The 17,540-nt window shown below is 44.3% G+C and overlaps 2 protein-coding genes across 7 annotated transcripts in view; one reads left to right on the top strand and one right to left on the bottom strand.

Moving 5' to 3' along the window:
* Window positions 1-2,597: 2,597 nt before the first annotated feature.
* On the bottom strand, window positions 2,598-12,819 carry FAM72A (family with sequence similarity 72 member A). 2 transcript variants are annotated; one of them, XM_047076594.1, is made up of 4 exons: window positions 11,829-12,819; window positions 9,355-9,432; window positions 6,503-6,627; window positions 2,598-2,779 (listed from the first exon to the last, which is right to left on the bottom strand). In XM_047076594.1, the coding sequence occupies exons 1-4, from the start codon at window positions 11,978-11,980 to the stop codon at window positions 2,685-2,687; spliced, it is 450 nt and encodes a 149-aa protein (XP_046932550.1). In that variant the 5' UTR covers window positions 11,981-12,819; the 3' UTR covers window positions 2,598-2,684. The 2 variants fall into 2 exon arrangements, with proteins under 2 accessions (XP_046932550.1, XP_046932551.1); XM_047076595.1 differs by lacking the exon at window positions 6,503-6,627 and having other exon boundaries at window positions 2,725-2,779.
* Window positions 12,820-13,524: 705 nt separating this feature from the next.
* Window positions 13,525-17,540, top strand: part of SRGAP2 (SLIT-ROBO Rho GTPase activating protein 2) — a 232,481-nt gene continuing 228,465 nt past the window's right edge. For all 5 annotated transcript variants that reach the window (XM_047076591.1, XM_047076589.1, XM_047076590.1 and 2 more), the window contains exons 1-2: window positions 13,525-13,615; window positions 15,415-16,024. In XM_047076591.1, coding sequence (XP_046932547.1) covers window positions 15,958-16,024 — 67 coding nt within the window. In that variant the 5' untranslated portion in view covers window positions 13,525-13,615; window positions 15,415-15,957. The remainder of the gene's footprint in view (window positions 13,616-15,414; window positions 16,025-17,540) is intronic.

The raw sequence follows: 17,540 nt of genomic DNA, 5'->3' as shown, positions 1-17,540 counted from the left end.
ATTCTGTGTCTCCCTCTCTCTCTGCCCCTCCCCCGTTCATGCTCTGTCTCTCTCTGTCCCAAAAATAAATAAAAAACGTTAAAAAAATTTTTTAAAAAAATAAAAAACAGTGTCAAAAAAAGTGTCATGAATATATTTCTTTAGCTAAAACATTATTAATCCATTTTCAGCTTAGAACTGACCTTTCCATAACCCAGTTAGCTAAAAGGTAACTGTATAATTTTAAATATTCTCCAGTTGGAATGGAATCACATTTGGGGTTTGCTTTAATCAGTGCACCCCTGTCTTGCTTTTGTTCTTCAAAGAGCCCCTCGACCATAGCCTTTGAAGGCATGAGCACAAGGGAAACCAGATGAACTCTGTCGAATTTTAAGCTTACCAATTTCTCTCCTCTAGCATTTAACTTTTCTTCTTTAATTGAACAAGTTAACTAAAGAAGTATAATAATGTAGGATCGATTTGTTTTTTTAAATCTTATTCATTATGCCACCTTGTTCCAAAAAGTCTTTAAGAGAGGTTAAAGGGGGAAAAAAAAAACAAACCCACCCACATTCAAAACCAAATTGTTCCACATTTGGTTCACGTTCATCCACAGCATCCCAGTGCTGATGGTCAGTGTGAAAGACTTTTGGAAAAGTTTTCCAGGTACAGCATTTCCTGAAGCATCTTTTATCTTGGTTTACAGCAAAAGATTCTGTTGATACGCATGGGTCACTTCTCTATCTTATGATCCAGTATGAGTTTGTTCAACCTTGAAATCAGTCACTGAGGCCCTCTCTTGGGGTAGTTATTACCTAGCGTGTATCCCGGCTAAATAAAATGGTAACTGATTCATGTCTGAAGGTGTGTGTGGGATACGGCATAAAGATCAAGAGCAGGAGCCGGGGCCCCTGGGTGGCTCAGTCGGTTAAACATCCAACTTCAGCTCAGGTCATGATCTCATGGTTTGTGAGTCCGAGCCCCACATCGGGCTCTGTGCTGACAGCTCAGAGTGTGGAGCCTGCTTCAGATTCTGTGTCTCTCTTTCTCTGCCGCTTCCCTGCTCGTGCTCTCTCTCTCTCTCAAAAACAAACATTAAAAAAAAAAAGATAAAGAGCAGGAGCTCTGAAGTCAGTCTGTCTGTCTGAGTTTAAATCTGGCCACATCTCTGACCAGTTATGTGACCTTGGACAAGCTGCTTAACCTCTCTATGCCTCACCTGTCTTATCAGTAAAAAAGGAATAATAATACCTACCTCATAGGTTTGTTGTGTGGAATAAGTGAATTAAATCTGTAAACAGTTTATTTTTTTTAAGTTTATTTATTTATTTTGAGAGAGACACATGGGGGGAGGGGCAGAGAGCGAAGGGGACAGAAGATCTGAAGAGGGCTATGTGCTGACAGCAGAGTCCAATGTGGGGCTCAAACTAATGAACTGTGAGATCATGACCTGAGCTGAAACCAAGAGTCAGATGCTTAACCAACTGAGCCATCCTGTTGCCCCTGTAAAGACTTTAGAACAGGATCTGGCACATAGTTAGCACTCAATAAATGTTAGCTCTTGTGTTCTACACTTTTACATTTTGGGGTAAGAAACGTGGTTACAGTAAAAGATTAAAGGCAGGCTGGTCATTTTTATAATAAAACTTTATTTACAAAACCACAACTCTGTGTGTTTAGGTATCGCTATTGACAAAATGCTTACAGTTGAGATATTACTAAGCGATACACTGATTTTAGCTATACCTAAAACCACAATCCAACACTATCTCAGTTTCCTATTCCTGTGTGGCTCTGAATGCAGCTTAAAACAAAAACAAAAACATCATTTATAATGTACAATGGCTTAAGCAAAACACTTCTTTAGTTTTTTTTCTATTTAAGGGTTGGAAGTGAGAATACTCATTTAAAATTTGCTAGTTACAGAAAAAGGCCTAGAGAATAGAATATGGAGGTTCAGTTGCCCTGCTTTCATAACACAATAACTGCATGACTTTAGAAGAACATAAATAAATCATGTTGGGAAACAGTATATACTGATAATTTTGTTGTTAAAATTCATTTATCTAACATCGTGCTGAGGAATTAAGAGAATTTCTCCATATATTTTAAAGTTTTAACTTATTCTGTTTGCTGATTCACAAAGTCCTGCTCCATTTTAGGGATTTTTCACCAGTATGACACAGGATAACCAGTACCTATGAAAACCTAACAGCTTGGTTTTTTAAAAAATTCCTGTTAAGCTTTAATTCCCAGTTGAGCTTGCCATATGCATGCCTGGGTATACACATGGATACATACTTGGTGGATACACCCCATGTATGTATACTAACGCCCCTTATTCAAGAATATAAAATTAACGGTATCTGGTATCTAGTTGTAAGAAAAATTCCCCAAGACTGTGAGGTAGTTGAGTGACACATGAAATAACCTCCAATCTGAATTTAAGAACACATCTGTACCAGGTGGAGGGTGGAGAGAGGAAGAGGAGGAGGAAGCCATAGAAGAAAAGAACTACCATAACTCAAATTAAATTCAGGTAATTCATCTGAGATAGCAAATAAATAAATCAACAAATGTCTCATTTTTTTTTCCAAAAAAAGGAGAAATCCGTAGTATATCCTTGCTAATATTTTTAAAGTCAGTCCATTAATATATCTTTTAAATAGGAAAATGTCTGGGTATTATACATCTCATAATCCCATTCATCGAATGCACTCCTCTGCTGAGATATCTAATGTGTCTTCATCTGTATTCTCTTCTATCTCTGGCAAGTTGCCCCAAAGTAGGAAGTTGACACCTGAAAAGAAAAGATCATAAAATTACTTAGAGCCAGCTACTATTACAACTCGGAACATGATATAGAAAACCTTGTATGTTAACATTCTTATATGGAACCATAGTGTTAACAGTAAAGAGAAAAGATATTAAAGAATGTGCCATAGATAAAAACTACCTAATATTATTCATCTAAGACATAAACATTTCTAAGCCCTTTGAAGTAAGGGCTTGAATTCTAGAATCTTCGAACTCTGAAGGATTTCAGCGCCCATTTCCTCAAACTCTGCCTCTAGCTGTATTATGCCATAATCGCTCTACACTGGTAAGTTTCAAATCTATTTTAATGATTTTTAAGGATGGAGATCTCACAAGATTATTTTAGATTAAGTGTCTCTTTGGAGGGTACAGGAAAAAGGCTTGAGTAAGTCTCTTCATCTCCTCAACACGCACAAAAGTAGCTGGTGGCTTTTTTGTGATTAAAAACAACAAGGTTTTAGAGCCACTTATAATACGAACTGCAATCCTTTCTTATAGGTGGGTTTTATAGTCTGGAGGCTATCCAGGTTGTAGCTGCCATTACATCAAACAAAACAACAATCTAGGGGTGTCTGGGCGGCTCAGTCGGTTAAGTGTCTGACTTTGGCTCAGGTCATGATGTCATAGTTCATGAGTTTGAGCCCCATGTGGGACTCTGTGCTGACAGCTCAGAGCCTGGGGCCTGCTTTGTATTCTGCGTCTCCCTCTCTCTCTGCCTCTCCCCTGCTTGTGTTCTCTTTCTTTCTCAAAAATAAATAAATAAGCATTAAAAAAAACCAAACAAACCCAACAATCTAAAGCCTCCTAGTGAAAGGGTAGTCAGATTCCATACTGAAGAATCTAGCCTAGGCATATAGAAGGAACATGACAGACACATGATGGAAGATAATGACATGATTTGTTCTGGGCACGTAATGTATTACAGAACTTGAAAGTACTAAATTGGGAAAAAATACAATTTATTAATTGACCTCTAGGGGAGCCAATGGAGTCCAACAAGGAAAGCAAATCTCACATTATCAGGTTGTCAGTGTGGCCACGTGGTGGAAGAGAATGAGCCAGGGTTTGGAGATTTGGTTTCAATCTCGCTTCCACCACCACCAGTGAGTACACCATGGGTGTTCTTACTACCTTTACTCTGAGTGTATGCAACTGCAGACAATATATATTATCTTTTAATGTATTTAAATGTTTTATAGTATGGCATTATATGTATCTTTTCTAATTTGCTTTTTTCATTCAACATGTTTTTGAGATTTACCTATATCCACATGTATAGCTTTAGCTCATTTCTTTTTGTTTCTGAATTCTGTTGTGTGAAATACATATAGAGCAAATATATACATATATAGCAAATAGAGCCCATCACTCATCACTTCCTCTAACTGCCATTTTGCACAGGTGCTCAAGGAGATATGTACAAGGAGGTGCACTGTGGCATTGTTGAAACAGTGGAAACAATCAACTGTCTCTCTTGTTTGAGATACTAGAATCTAATCAGGCAAGAAGTTAGCATCTATTTCATGTTGGGGGGGGCGGGGGTGGATACAGAAGTCTATCATATTGTTTTCCGCATTTTTTTTGTGTTTGCATTGTTTATAATAAAAAATACTCTGCCCTCCCCTCCCCTCCCAAGAATGAACAGTATTCTGCTTCCGGTAATATGGCTTTGATGAGCTAATGGAATAATAAGGAGTTACTAGGCCAAAATCTAAGGGATAATTAGAACCATAAAGGTAAGTGGAGAGCTGAAGTCAATTTGCCTTTGAGGGCATTTGCCAATCCCGGAGAATTTGAACTGAGGTTTCTCAAGAGTCCTCAGAAAAGTTTTGGGAAATCAGGTGGACACATGAAGCCCAGCCTAGAACACTGACTTGGGGCCCTTTCCATCTAAACATTCTAGAATTTCATAAAGCTTGTGTATGTGTTCCTTTGATGCAGCTGATTCAGGTGATTCAAGGACAGTCCCAGCATCATGAGAAACCCTGTTTTATACCAAGCATCTTGAAAGTCTCGTTTTAAATCACAATATTAGGGTTACAAAGGAGAAGTTTGATATTCTTGGAGTGAATACTCAGAGACATGAGTAGTTCGGCACAATTGGTTCAAAGGAGAAAAAATAAACTAAGAGATTGGATCTGACAGAAGGAGCACCTTCCTTTCTCTGTTAAGAAGGGAGGAAGGAAATCCTGTGATACATCTGTTTCTCATGGATTAGATTCAATGTGAATGGAAGAATGCTGGGCTTTTATCTTTGAAAAATTGACCAATAATTAAAAAGTAAATCAAAATGGAAAAATCTCCACCCTGTGTTTTGAATTCTATGAAGCAGGAAAAATAGTATCAAAGCAGAAACTTCCTTTAATGTGTCCATGGTCAACACAAATATAAAACTGGAGGCCTAAGTTAGGAGCCTGTATCTCAGGGGAGTTCAGATAAGTCTCTCCTCAAAAATGGCCTTTGTCACATCCCAGGGTCTGAAATTAAGACCCCCAAATGATGGGTTGAGAGCTACAATTGAATGCCAGGTGATTAAAAAAAAATCAGAGTCTATAAAAACCCAAGCATAATTGGAAGGTTTAAAGACCCTCAGAACCTAGCTTACAATTCATGATCTTCCGTCTGTGAAGACAAATCATCCTTAAGAAGAGGAATGTATTTTAAGTTCTGAAGAAGATTAAAACATACATTTAAAAACCTGAGGGTGTTAGTGCCAACTTGGATTATCGAATTCTTTAAATTTGTTCTGTAAACTAAAGTTCTGCAAACTTCAGTTCCCACTAAAAAAGTCCCACTACAAGTCAACCTGGTCTGTTGTGTAAGTAGGTATGAGATAGAGAAAACACATGTGCACAACAAAACCAAATGGCTGCAGACAATATAAAATGTATTATGTAAACATCCTTTAAGAAGTGGTTGTCGGGGCGCCTGGATGGCTGAGTCAGTAGAGCATCCGACTTTGGTTCAGGTCATGATCTCATGGTTGGGGAGTTCGAGCCCCACATTGGGCTCTATGTGGTCAGCCTGTCAGTGCAAGCCTGCTGCAGATTCTGTCTTCCTCTCTCCGCCCCTCCCCTGATTGCTCTCTCCCCAAATAAATCAATGTTAAAAAAAAAAAATTGGTTGTATATTTTCCTACTAAATAACTAGTACAACGTATTGGCATTAAATATTTCCCTTGAATAAAATTCCATCATAATTTATTAATATAGATGTCAAAATGTCTTTTTTTTTTTTTTTTCCTGAAGCAACATCGCCAAATACAGAGGTTACCTAGTCATCCTCCCTCCCAGGTCCTACTGGCCCAGGCTCCCCTCCCTACTTTCTTACACACACACACACACACACACACACACACACACACACACACACACTTGACCATCAGATCTAAAATCTTCCAAAATTCTCTGGAGTTGTAATACGTATCAGTGCAACAATTTAGAGCAACTATTAATTTTAAGAGACCAAGAAGCAAAAGAGTCAAGTCTGAGGCTCTTGTATATACAACGATGAAATAGAAATGGCAAGGAATTTTGGCTAGTAGTTCCCCTAACTGAATATTTGGGTTAAAAGCCCTGAAGTTTCACACTTTCAACTCAGGTGAGAGGGTTTCAGAGAGAATCCTCAAACAATCAATTGGGAGTTTCACTCAGGTTTTGGTAGACAAGTAAATGTTACAGGAATTTCCGAGTCAATTGTTTCTTACCGGTAGCGTCTAGTCTGTTAATATCATAAACTGCCTGGCTGTGAAACATCCAGAAGTGTCCATTGTTGCAGGAAAGAAGGCAGGAACAACAGGGAACAATCACATGATAACCTACAATGTTCCCACTAAGAAAGAAAAGTAAATATACTCAGATACCAGGTAATAACTGGCCATATAAACATTTTCATGTGCTAATGTAAATGAACAGACCACCTCGAGTCCTCATTTCCTCCTAACAACCTCCATTGCTAGATCTTTGGGATGGGAGTGACTCTGGTAATGTTAAATTTGACAGTGCTACTGTCAAATACTAACACATTCTCCATTTCCTTGCTAGTCCTGCTTTACACGTTGTCCTTTCAGAAGGTAGCTTCTAGACCCCATGCCATAAGGTTGTGATGTGTTCCGTAGAACACCCAGAACTGAGGTGCTGTACAGACAAAATATATTAGATAAAAGGTTTTTGCTATCCCCAGGACTGTGGCAAGTTGGGTTCTTCTATGTTCTAGTTCTACGCCAGCACCTAAAAACTGTCTCAACAGATGGAGGAGTAGGAAGACAGCATGAGCCCCTGTAAACCAAACACAAGCTGGCTGCTCTAATTTTAGTTTTAGTGTTTTTGAAGGAATTCAGAAATAAGGCAGATCCGTAGCTTCTAGAGAAAGTTGCAAAAGTTTTTTACTGTCTTCAAGATTATCCCTCTGATTACAAGTACTTCACTCTTCCACAGATTTTTTTTTTCCTATATGGTCATTATTAAATAAAGTGAATATACAGGGAACATTTTAGCTAGTACTTTTTTTTTTTTTTAATGATAACATGTACTTATACCTTGGGTTGTAAAAATTCTTATTATAGCTTGTTCCCACCCTGGGAGATGTGGGAGTCAGTCAGTTTTGTGAGGCCCTATAAAAAAATACTATAAAAGGTACCAGCCTACCTAAAATATGTCTTCTAATCATAATCTGCTTGAAAGGCAAACACATGAGAGCAAGTTGTTCTTGGACCAGGACTGACAGTTATTTGTAGGACTATATTGCAAGAGTAAATTCTATGGCTTTAATCACCATCCGTATTCATTCATTCATTTACTCATTCAATTCGTGTTTATTGAGCATCTATTACTATGTGTCAGGTACTGTTCCAGGTGCTGGGAATACAGCAGTGGACAAAGTCCTTATTCTCATGGAGCTAACATTCTAGTAGGGACGCATTCAGACCATTTTGCTCCCCTGCTAAGGCCCCTTCCGTGGCTTCCCATTGGCCAAAACTCAAAACAAAAAAACCCCTTCATATGAAGGTCTAGATCTATACTATCCAAAATGTGGCTGTTGAGCACTTGAAGTTTAGCTAGACTGAACTGAAGTGTGCTGTAAATATAAAACATATGCTGGATTTCAAAGACTAAGGATAAAAAATAGAATGTAAAATATTTTGTTAATATTTTTTTATGTTGGTTACATGTTGAAACAATATTTTGGTTATATGGGTTAAGTAAAATATACAATTTAAATTAATTTCACTTGTCTCTTCTTACTTTTAAAAATGTGGTTATTAGAAGATTTTCTTTATTTTTAGATTTTTTTAGAAGATTTTAAGTTACATATGCGGCTTGTAGATTTCTATTGGACAGCGTTCCTCTAGACTATCTGGATTCTGACCGCATCTCCAGTCTACTCACACTACTCTCCCTTGACGTTCACAATGTCTCAGCTATGCTGGCCACCATCTTTTTATTCCATGACCATGTTAAGCTTCCTCTTGCCTTGGGTTCTCTGCACTAGCTGTTCCCTGTGCCTAGAACATTTTCCCTTGCGCTCCTTGTCATCCTTTCGGATTTAACTCCAATGTTACCTTCTCATGAGAGGTCATCCCAGACCATGCTATCTCAAATAGCTCTTACCTACTCTCCCAACCTCTATTTTTCTCTATCATTTATTATTATTATTATTATCATTATTATTATTATTTCCTTTGGAGCACCTTCCACCCTATTCAATATCTTATTGATTTAAATATCTTACTAACCAGTCATCTTCCCACTAGAATATAATGTCCAAAAGCCAGTGACTTTGTTTTATTTATTGTTGCGTTTCCAGCCCCTATAGCAATGATTAGCACATAGTAGGACTTCAATGTATGGTTTGAATGAATGAAAGAATGAATTTAAATCATCATTAGCACATAAGAATTTAAATTATTTGGATTATAATTTATAATCCAAACCTCATTTAAATGTTAAAAAAAATCTCAAATTTCTTCTCTCTAAAATGGGACAAATAATACTCAAGTCTGTCTACCTCTCAAAAGGTAATAGTAATAGTTTTCATCTGTGTTGTAATTTATAGTCTATCAAGCCTTTTAACATTCGTAATTAATTTAATCTTCACAACACTCTATAAGGTAAACATAAAAGATATTTAAATTTCTATCTTCTTAAGTTAGAAGATTGTTTCTATCTTCTTAAGCTATAAATTAAACAAGGAAACAGAGGTCCAGGGATTTAGAGGCTTAAGAAATTTACTCAAGATCACATTTAGAGTAAGAGTAGGGCCAGGGCTCAAACCTGATTTTTACGATTGTAACTCTGTTTTATCTTCCCAAACTACATTGACTTTTTCTGAAAATTAAAGCAGATATTTGTCAAGGTGCTTTGAAAAATTATAAAATCATATACAAATGTGACACAAGACCCTTTTAAAAAATAACTCGAAGTAACAAATGGTTTTTCAATGGCTCACTGCATGGGTTATAACCAGTGCTCGATGCAGCCCACTGAACCTTTCTCTGTGCTGTGGTGTTAACATCCATCTTCCAAATGCAGGGCCATCTAGAATCTTGCCACAAATTACCATTTTAAACATGCGATGTCTTTCAGTTTACATTTGCAGATTTCAGTGAAATAGCATCTTCCAATGAAGTCCACTGCACTGGAGAAGGAAATGTGCAGAAATGGTCAAAGGTACTTTTTAAAAAATTGTTGTAAAAACACATATAACATAAAATTTACTAAGTTAATCATTTTAAATGTACGGTTCAGAAGTCTTAAGTGTATTCACATTGTTGTGCAATGAATCTCCAGACCTTATTCGTATCACAAAACTGAAACTCTATGTCCATCAAACAGCTCCCCATTTCCCTCTTCCCTCAGCCCTTGGCAACCACCGTCTACTTTCTGTTAGTATGAATTTGACCATTTTATATAGCACATATAAGTGAAAGCATATAGTATTTGTCTTTTTGTGACTGCCTTATTTCATTTAGCATGATGTTCTTAAGTCCCCTCCCTATTGTAGCAGATGGCAGGATAGCCTTCCTTTACAAGGCTGAGTAATAGTTTATTGTATGCATATACCACATTTTGTTAATGAACATTTGCATTGCTTCCTAGCAGCATTCTTCACAGTGACCAAGGTTAACCAAGGTTATTGTGAAGAATGCTGCTAAGAACACAGGTGTGCAAATATATCTTTTAAATCTTGCACTGAATTCTTCTGGGTATATATCCAAATATAAACACATACTCAGAAGTGGGATTCCTGGATCATATGGTAATTCTATTCTCAATTTATTTAGGAAATTCGATGCTATTTTCCATAGCAGCAGCACCACTTTATATTCCTACCAATAGTGCACAGGGTTCCGATTTTTCCATATCCTTGTATTTTTGGTTGTGATTTAGCATGAATTTTGTAGACCCAAAGAGCTGAAAGAGACTCTAAAGCAGAATGATAGTATATTTTGTAAGAGTCAGTTAATACTTCTGAGCTTACCATAAATATGACAAAATTCCACTTAAATAATCTTATGTGTTCATTAATTCATACATATCTTAGCACGCTAATCCATTACTATTACAACCCTTATAAAGAAGAAGAGACAATAAGAAAAACCTGGTTCTAATGTAGACTCTGGTCTAACCTCTAACAATTCAATATCTGAGCCCTCATCTTATTGCTTACCACATCTATTGCAAAGATGAATGGGTTAATATTTTAGGGGCATCTGGGTGGCTCGGTCGGTTGAGGGTCCAACTTTGGCTCAGGTCATGATCTCCTGGTTCGTGGGTTCGAGCCCTGCAACGGGCTCTGTGTTGACAGCTCAGAGCCTGGAGCCTGCCTCATTTTCTGTGTCTCCCTGTCTCTCTCTCTCTCTCTGCCCCTCCCCAACTTGTGCTTGCTCTGTCTCTCAAAAACAAATACATATTTAAAAAATTTTTTTAATTTGTCTGCATGTGTGCATCTGTGTGTGTGCTAGTAGTAAGAAAAAGCTTTAGACAAAAAAAATCACAGAACCTGTGCAACAGTAGGTTCTAGATTTATTGTCTAGTGCTTTTTTTTTTTTTGTAACACACAGGTGCACACACACATACAGAAGTACTTAAAATATTAACCCAAATATCTTTGCAATAAATGAGAGCCATTTGCTTTGCCAGTAGGCATCTCTACACTTAAACTATTTCAGAAAAGGTTTCAAGAAAGGAGGAGTTCATAGCTTTTGAGTATATTTCCAAAATGTTGAAGTTTCTATCATCACAAAGTTCATTTTAAAGTATTATGACTGTTAGCCTAAATCTTGAAAATTACATAAGGGCATAAATATGCTGCCTATGGAAGAGAAAGTACCTCTTGGAGCTAGAAAAACGTACATTTGAGTAAAATAAAATGGCTATTTTTCCAAATAGGTAGCAAATTCTTACGTGTCTGAAAACAGAATTTAAGAGCATTTAATGATGCAAACAAATGCATGGTATCTGAAATAGTTGACCAGGATTGTTTTAGGGCTAGGTCTATTTCATCGCCTAAAAATCTATTTCTCTCTCATTAAGAGAGAGATTGTTGAGAAAAGAACACTGAATTATCTGGACAATGGATCTGATTCAGCCTGGCAAATTGCAAATAATGGCAGCAAATTATGAATATTTTTGGCCTAAAACTTTATGGATAAAAATGAAAAACTTAGCTCTTCTAACAGTACAGAGAACGTTGCCTGAATTTACCTAGAGTCTAGGGTCTAGGTCGTGGATTTGATCCAGTGAGTTAGGATGGTTGGGCGGGGCACAGCGCCAGGGGATCCAGCTTAAGGGATGTGGTCACATGACTATAATTGAACCAGAAACATTACATCAGGACTGACCACTCTGGCTAAACCACAGACTTTGTCCAGACAGTCTGCCCACTTAGTTATACTCCAAGGGGATCATCAGACTGTTGGGAGTGGCTGGAACACCAAAATGATAACCTCCTTGTTGACTCCCAGAGGTCCAAACCATACACTTTTCCCATTTAGTTAAAGGCTACCGTTGCCCGCCACTAGCAAGACTTACTTGGTAGGAGGGATGTCTGTAGAGAAAAGGTCTATTTCAGTATCAGCCAGCAAAACAGCCTTCATTCCCCTAGAGCTGAGCACTTGTTTACAGAATTTGCAACACAGGATGGACACGCACCGGTCCTCGAAACTACAACTGCTGGTAGACATGGCGTCCCGGGAAGGATGCGGTGCGGGGTTTTGAAAAAGGAAACAAGAGCAGTACCTTTCCTAGTTGGATTCCCCCAGGCCAAAAATCAAATTGCGAGGCCTCGACCTTTTCTAAGCCCTAAAACTGGGAAGGAAATGAGTTCTTTCCTGCTTTCCCGTGGGAGGGTGAAAGTAATATTTATTGAGTAGGAACAGGGCGAAGCAGCAAATGTGGCTTTCCTTTTAACTTTCGGGGGAGGCAGTGGGATTTGAAGTGGGGAGGCGGCGAGCTACAAAAGGCCTGGGAATTTCTCTACAGACTCCCCAGCCACGCGTCTAAAAGGCTCCTCTACTCTTTAGCTCCCGCCCCTGCAGCAATTCCCTTAGCTTTCTCCTGCAGAGTCCCTCCGTGAAAGCGCCTCTCCTAAGCCCCTCCCCCGGAGCGCTCCAATTCCTCGCCCTCTGACCGCCGGCCACGCGTCCCGACCCACGCCTCCTCTTTGGAAATCTTTCTCCTCTTCCCAGGATCCAGAAATCCCCTCGGCTTTTCCCACCCGGACGAACCCGGGTTCTCCTCAGTCCTCCCAGGACCCTCCCTCCTCCGCTCTGCTCGCTGCTAGGCCCCCGCTTCACTTCTCTCCTGGCAGCCCCCAGCCCTCAGTGTGCTGGCTGGATCTCGCGCCGTTTCTCTTGGTCCCGGTCCCTCAGCTCCCCCTCGTGCCCCCCGCTGTCCCCTTAGGTCTCCTCCGGAGCGGCCGCTCCGGAGCGCGCGATGGTGTTGATGGGACGGGGCAGAGGTCGCTTTTGGGGTTCAGTCGGCGCTGGGGTCTCTATCAGCGAACGCGTCGCGTTTTGCTCCCTCTTCCGCTCTCTCTGCCTTTCCAACCGGCTGTCAGTTTGAATTGCAGGCGCAGCGCACCGATTGGGAGAACCAGAGTTCGCCCGCGTCCCGCATTGGAAGGCTCGGGAGCCTTCCCCTGCTGAGATCTTAGTGGCCTGGAGACCGTACGCCCCGCCTCAGTAACGGTGCCGAGATGAGCTCGGCTTTCTGGTTGGCCGAGTTTGGCTCCGCCTCCGCTCCCATTGGCCGGCACCGGGGGGCTTGGGCAAACCCTACTCCCGCCCCAGTGAAAGAGGCAAGGCACTCCCTTCACGCTTCTTATTGGAAGACTTTCTACAGTCCCTACTGGTCTCTACTCTCTACTGGCTAAAATTCTCCGCAACGCCCCTCCTTTCTACCCCGGTCCAATTGGTAGTGCCTTCTCTCAAGAGTTTGTGTTTGGCTGTTGGTTCCATTTTAACCCCGCCCATTAATTCTACTTCTGGGCTCGGCAACCCTGGGAGGAGCTTGCTCTATGACCACGCCTCGGTGGTGCTAGTCACACCTCCAAAGTTTCTCAAGCTCCTCCTCCTCACTCCAGACCTCTCGAGATCAGCTATTCCTATTGGCTACAGGCCCCATCGGTCGATAGAAAACGGGCGGTGATTGGTAAGGGGGTGGGCTCTGCTTCCCGGCGGGGTCCTGCGGAGTTGGCGGAGGCTCCTCAGGGGACTAGGGGGACCGATCTGCGTAGAAGCGGGTGGCGGGGAAGAGGGGAGGAGATCTCTGAGTGGGAAGCGAAGCTGGGGACCTGAGACCCGTCGCGTCAGAGCCAGGTAAAGGCTCCTTCCCTCTCCCCTTTCCTCTTCCCGGCCGCCGGGCTGGAGCCCTGACTGAACAAACCCGGGCTGGGGCGGGAAGGAGAGGGCGCGGATGCTGCTTGCGGCATCGCCTAGCCGTGCCGCCCGGAATCACTCAGACGCCCTCCCCCTCGACCCTCTCCAAATCTTCCAGTACAGCCCATAATACTTCTCAAGACTGCATCTCTCACTGCCCTTCACCGCACAGTCTCGGGCTCTGCCCTGGGACTCTGCCGCTGTGCAGCAGGCACCCAGCCCCCTCCCCAAGTCCTCAGCCCCCTCCCCAAGTCCTCTGCACACGGGCAGGCTTGGTCCACCTTTGGGCAACCGTCGTTGGCATCACCCGTAACCATCGGCTATCCTCTTCCCCTGTCTCCAAGCCCTGGCAGACAGTCGGGTTACAGCCCAGGACCCAGAAGGATGATTGTTCCGCACTGCTTCCGGGGCTTTTTCCCTGTTCCAGCCCCCTGCCCTCCTGGAATGGTGCCTTTCACGCACTCCCTAGACCCATAGCAGGTCCCCAAGTTGCTAACATCCTTCCGTTCCATGTAACATCGTGGCCACGGTAGCCTCCTCACCACCCCCCACCCCTCCCCGAGGTAATCCTCCCTTTGCCCTCTCCCCGCCTCCCAAACGTGTGCAGAAGCTCCAGTCATCTATCCCCTGCTCCCATGCAGCCTCTGGACCCCACCTCACACCCCCCTCCCCGCTTCCTGCCCGCCTGAACCACCACGCCGCCTGGGCTCCCTCTTCCTCCCGGCGCGGGAAGTGGGAGACACCAGCGGAGCACCCCCCCTCCCCTGACACGGAGAGGGAAAGGGGCGACCTAGGAGGGAGGGTCGCCGGTGTGGCACGGTGGGGAGCAAGACTCCCAACTCTGCGCTCCCGCTGCTTCCCTCCCGCCTCCCGGACCTTGGCCAGGGCGGGATATCCTCAGGCACCTCCTGGTGCGAAGGGTCGGGACTGCGACCCTCCCGTCCCTCCCGACCCCCCTCGGCCCCCCCCCCCCCAACCGAGCCTGGGTTTGGGTGCGGTATCTGGGATCTCTGGGCATGGGTGACAAAAAATATTGGGGGTGTCATTTAAGAGTTACTCTCGTCCGTGACTTGGGGGAGGCGGCGGCTGCCTTCCGCCCCCCGCCCCTGGGTTTTCCCGACTCCGACCCTCGCCTCTAACCCGTTTCCTGCTTTTGCCGACCACATTGTTTTCCTGGATGTGCCCCGTGCGGAGCAGGCTTTTTCCTGCAGGTCTCACCCCCCTCAACATTTTGCTGCCAAGAGAAGCTAGTAACCAAAAACAAAACAACTGGGAGGAGGGGCGGGAGGGGAAGAAAAGTTGTGCCCGGGTGGCTTGTCCCTCCCTGGCTTTGATCCCTTTTGATGTCCTGGGAGTTGCCCCAGCCGGGGGTCAGGGGCCGCGTCGGAGCCACTGCCGAGAGTGCTCCCTTCGGCTGGCCGCTGCCCAGCGCTGGCGGGGCTCGGAGGCCGCCGAGGTGCCGCAGTCCCCGCCCGGAGCCCCGCGTTCCCGCCGCAGTCCCCACCCGAAGCCCGCGCAGGCGGCTGCTCCAAAGTGTTTTCTTCCAGCCTTAAAACAAAATCCGGAGGGAGCTTCCTTCCTCCGCACCTCGCCGCGCCGGGCTCTGTGGGCCGGGCGGCGTTTGGCCGAGATGAATGGGCCCAGGCCGGGCTTGGAACGACATCCCCTACCCCACCCCCGCCGCGATTAGGATCTGCGCCGGGGCTGATCGCCCCCTCCCCTTTTCCCTGCATTTACAGGCAAGTGAACCGGAGCAAACGACTTCCGATCCAGTCTGCGCTGCTGCGGCTCCCGTTTGGGATTTGATTTGCAGCATCTTCGAGCCTGTGCAACAAAAAACCGCGAAGCACGCCCAGCCCTCCCCCGGCACCCTTTTACGCACCCACTCCCTCCCGGGGACACAGCTGGGCGCGTCCACACCCCCGCACCCCCCACACCATGTTGTGCGGAAGGACTTCCACTCCCTGCCTGTGTCGTTGATGTCAGACCCCAGGCCAACCTCCGGGCGCTGCAGTTCTCCCGGCTAATGCTGAGGCTGCGGCTCCGGCTCTAGCACAGGAACCAGCCGCCGCCGCGCCCGGCCCCAGCGCCCACCGTCTGCATGTGCCCGCCGTAGCCTTCTGCCCAGCCCGCAGCCCGCGCTCCCCGGAGCGCTGGAGACCACCGCGGGGGGCCCCTTCTGCCCTTGGGAGAAGCGGTCTTGGAGGTATTGATTTCGGTGGTTGGATTTTTCCCGTGGATCTATCAATTCACAATTTGAATTTGGAAGAAAGAAGGAAAACATGACGTCTCCGGCCAAATTCAAAAAGGATAAGGAGATCATAGCAGAGTACGATACTCAGGTCAAAGGTAAGGGCTTTGAAAAATAGCACAATGCATATGCTCCGTGGACCATTGAGACATGTATTTCCACCCTGATTTGCAGGATGTTCATTTCTTTGGGTGGAGCAGGTGGGGGCAGGCTGAGCCCAGAGGTGGTTTCATAGGTGGGTTTGAGCCTCCGAGGGATGGGCTGTGCCAGGGGCCAAGGGCTCTGGAAAGGAATTTTCAGAGTGGGCTTTAGGTTTGCTCCTGAAGGGCTGGCCCTTATTTTGGCAGCCTTTTCCCCCAGGCTAGATGGGATGGGGGAGGGGCAGGAGGTTCTTGGAGAGAGAAAGGCGGCAGTTTGCCTCTGGGTGTCTGGGTCAGGTTTCCTTGAAGGACAACTGAAATCTGACAGGTGTTTGGGAATTTATTTCAGAGGTTTGAAGAGTCCTGGTAGAGAAAGGCAACCTTGAGGAGGTATACCATTTGGGGAGCCCCTGGGGAGGCGGCTTTTTTTTCTGCTGCACTATATCAAAAGGTGACATTTGCTGTGGCATCGGACACAGAAAGTCTGTAGCCACCTTGGGTGCACCTTGTACCTACCTGGTCTCTGGTTGCCCTGCATTCAATCAGGGATCAGAGAACAGAAAGAATAAGGTCATTTCACATCCCGTCTCCGCCCTCACCCAAGCATGAATGGAGTTGAGATGTTAGGGTTGCTGGGTGGTGCTGGTTCTGGAGCATGGGAAGACATAATTGTTTAACCCTTCTGTGTTGTCACCCTCTGCTCCAGAATGCATGCTTTTAAAGGCCCACTTCCCTCTGCAAAGATGTGGAGGGTAAAGCAAAATGTGGACCTGGAGAAACCAAGTGACCCTGTCTGCACATCTAGTTGACTACCTGACTTGGCACATGAATCAGAGCCTCTTCTCAGATAACCTTTTTTTTAACCAGTCATTCCCATAAGAGGGGTTCCTGCCTGTTAAAGAGCCCCAGGATGTGTTTGTGCAAGGCACTGTCCCTTCCTGGCCATTCACTGGAAAGAGCCATGTGCTCTAGTCCATTGAGACTTCAGCTGGGGAGTGGGAGAGGTGGGTGGCCTTGAATGTTACACCACATGGTTGGAGCTCTGGGTTTTCCTTTGTTTCAGAGTACAGAGGGAGGGGCCCCTCCTTCTTTCCCTGCACCAATGCAAGGAGACCTTTTCCTATCATAGAGGACTTGGGAAGGGCCATGTCTCCCTTCTAATGATCGCCTCCGGTGGGAATAGTGTAGAGCTTGAAATGGGCAGCTGCCTTATCTCCTGGAAGGTTGGAATGTAGTTTGAAGTCCCCATTTTGCCTGTAGGGTCTTTTTAATGTCATCAGCTTGGTCATTTCTGGAGGTGCCCTGAGGGACCTTCTATCCACTGGGCTGCAAATATTGGTGGGTTTATTACAGAGATGGGAGAATTGATTGATTGATAGCTTCAGTTGAACAGGGATTGGGAGAGGTGTGGTCGTGAGTTATAATTGAGGTCTTGGCCTCTTGTCACTGTTCATAATCTGGGCCTGTTTTTGTA

The sequence above is a fragment of the Lynx rufus genome, unplaced genomic scaffold (assembly GCF_022079265.1).
Source record: "Lynx rufus isolate CCGP_SWC_20201006 ecotype Redwood Valley unplaced genomic scaffold, mLynRuf1.p SCAF_15, whole genome shotgun sequence".
Lineage (NCBI taxonomy): Eukaryota > Metazoa > Chordata > Mammalia > Carnivora > Felidae > Lynx > Lynx rufus.
This window is presented reverse-complemented; position numbering and strand designations above follow the sequence as displayed.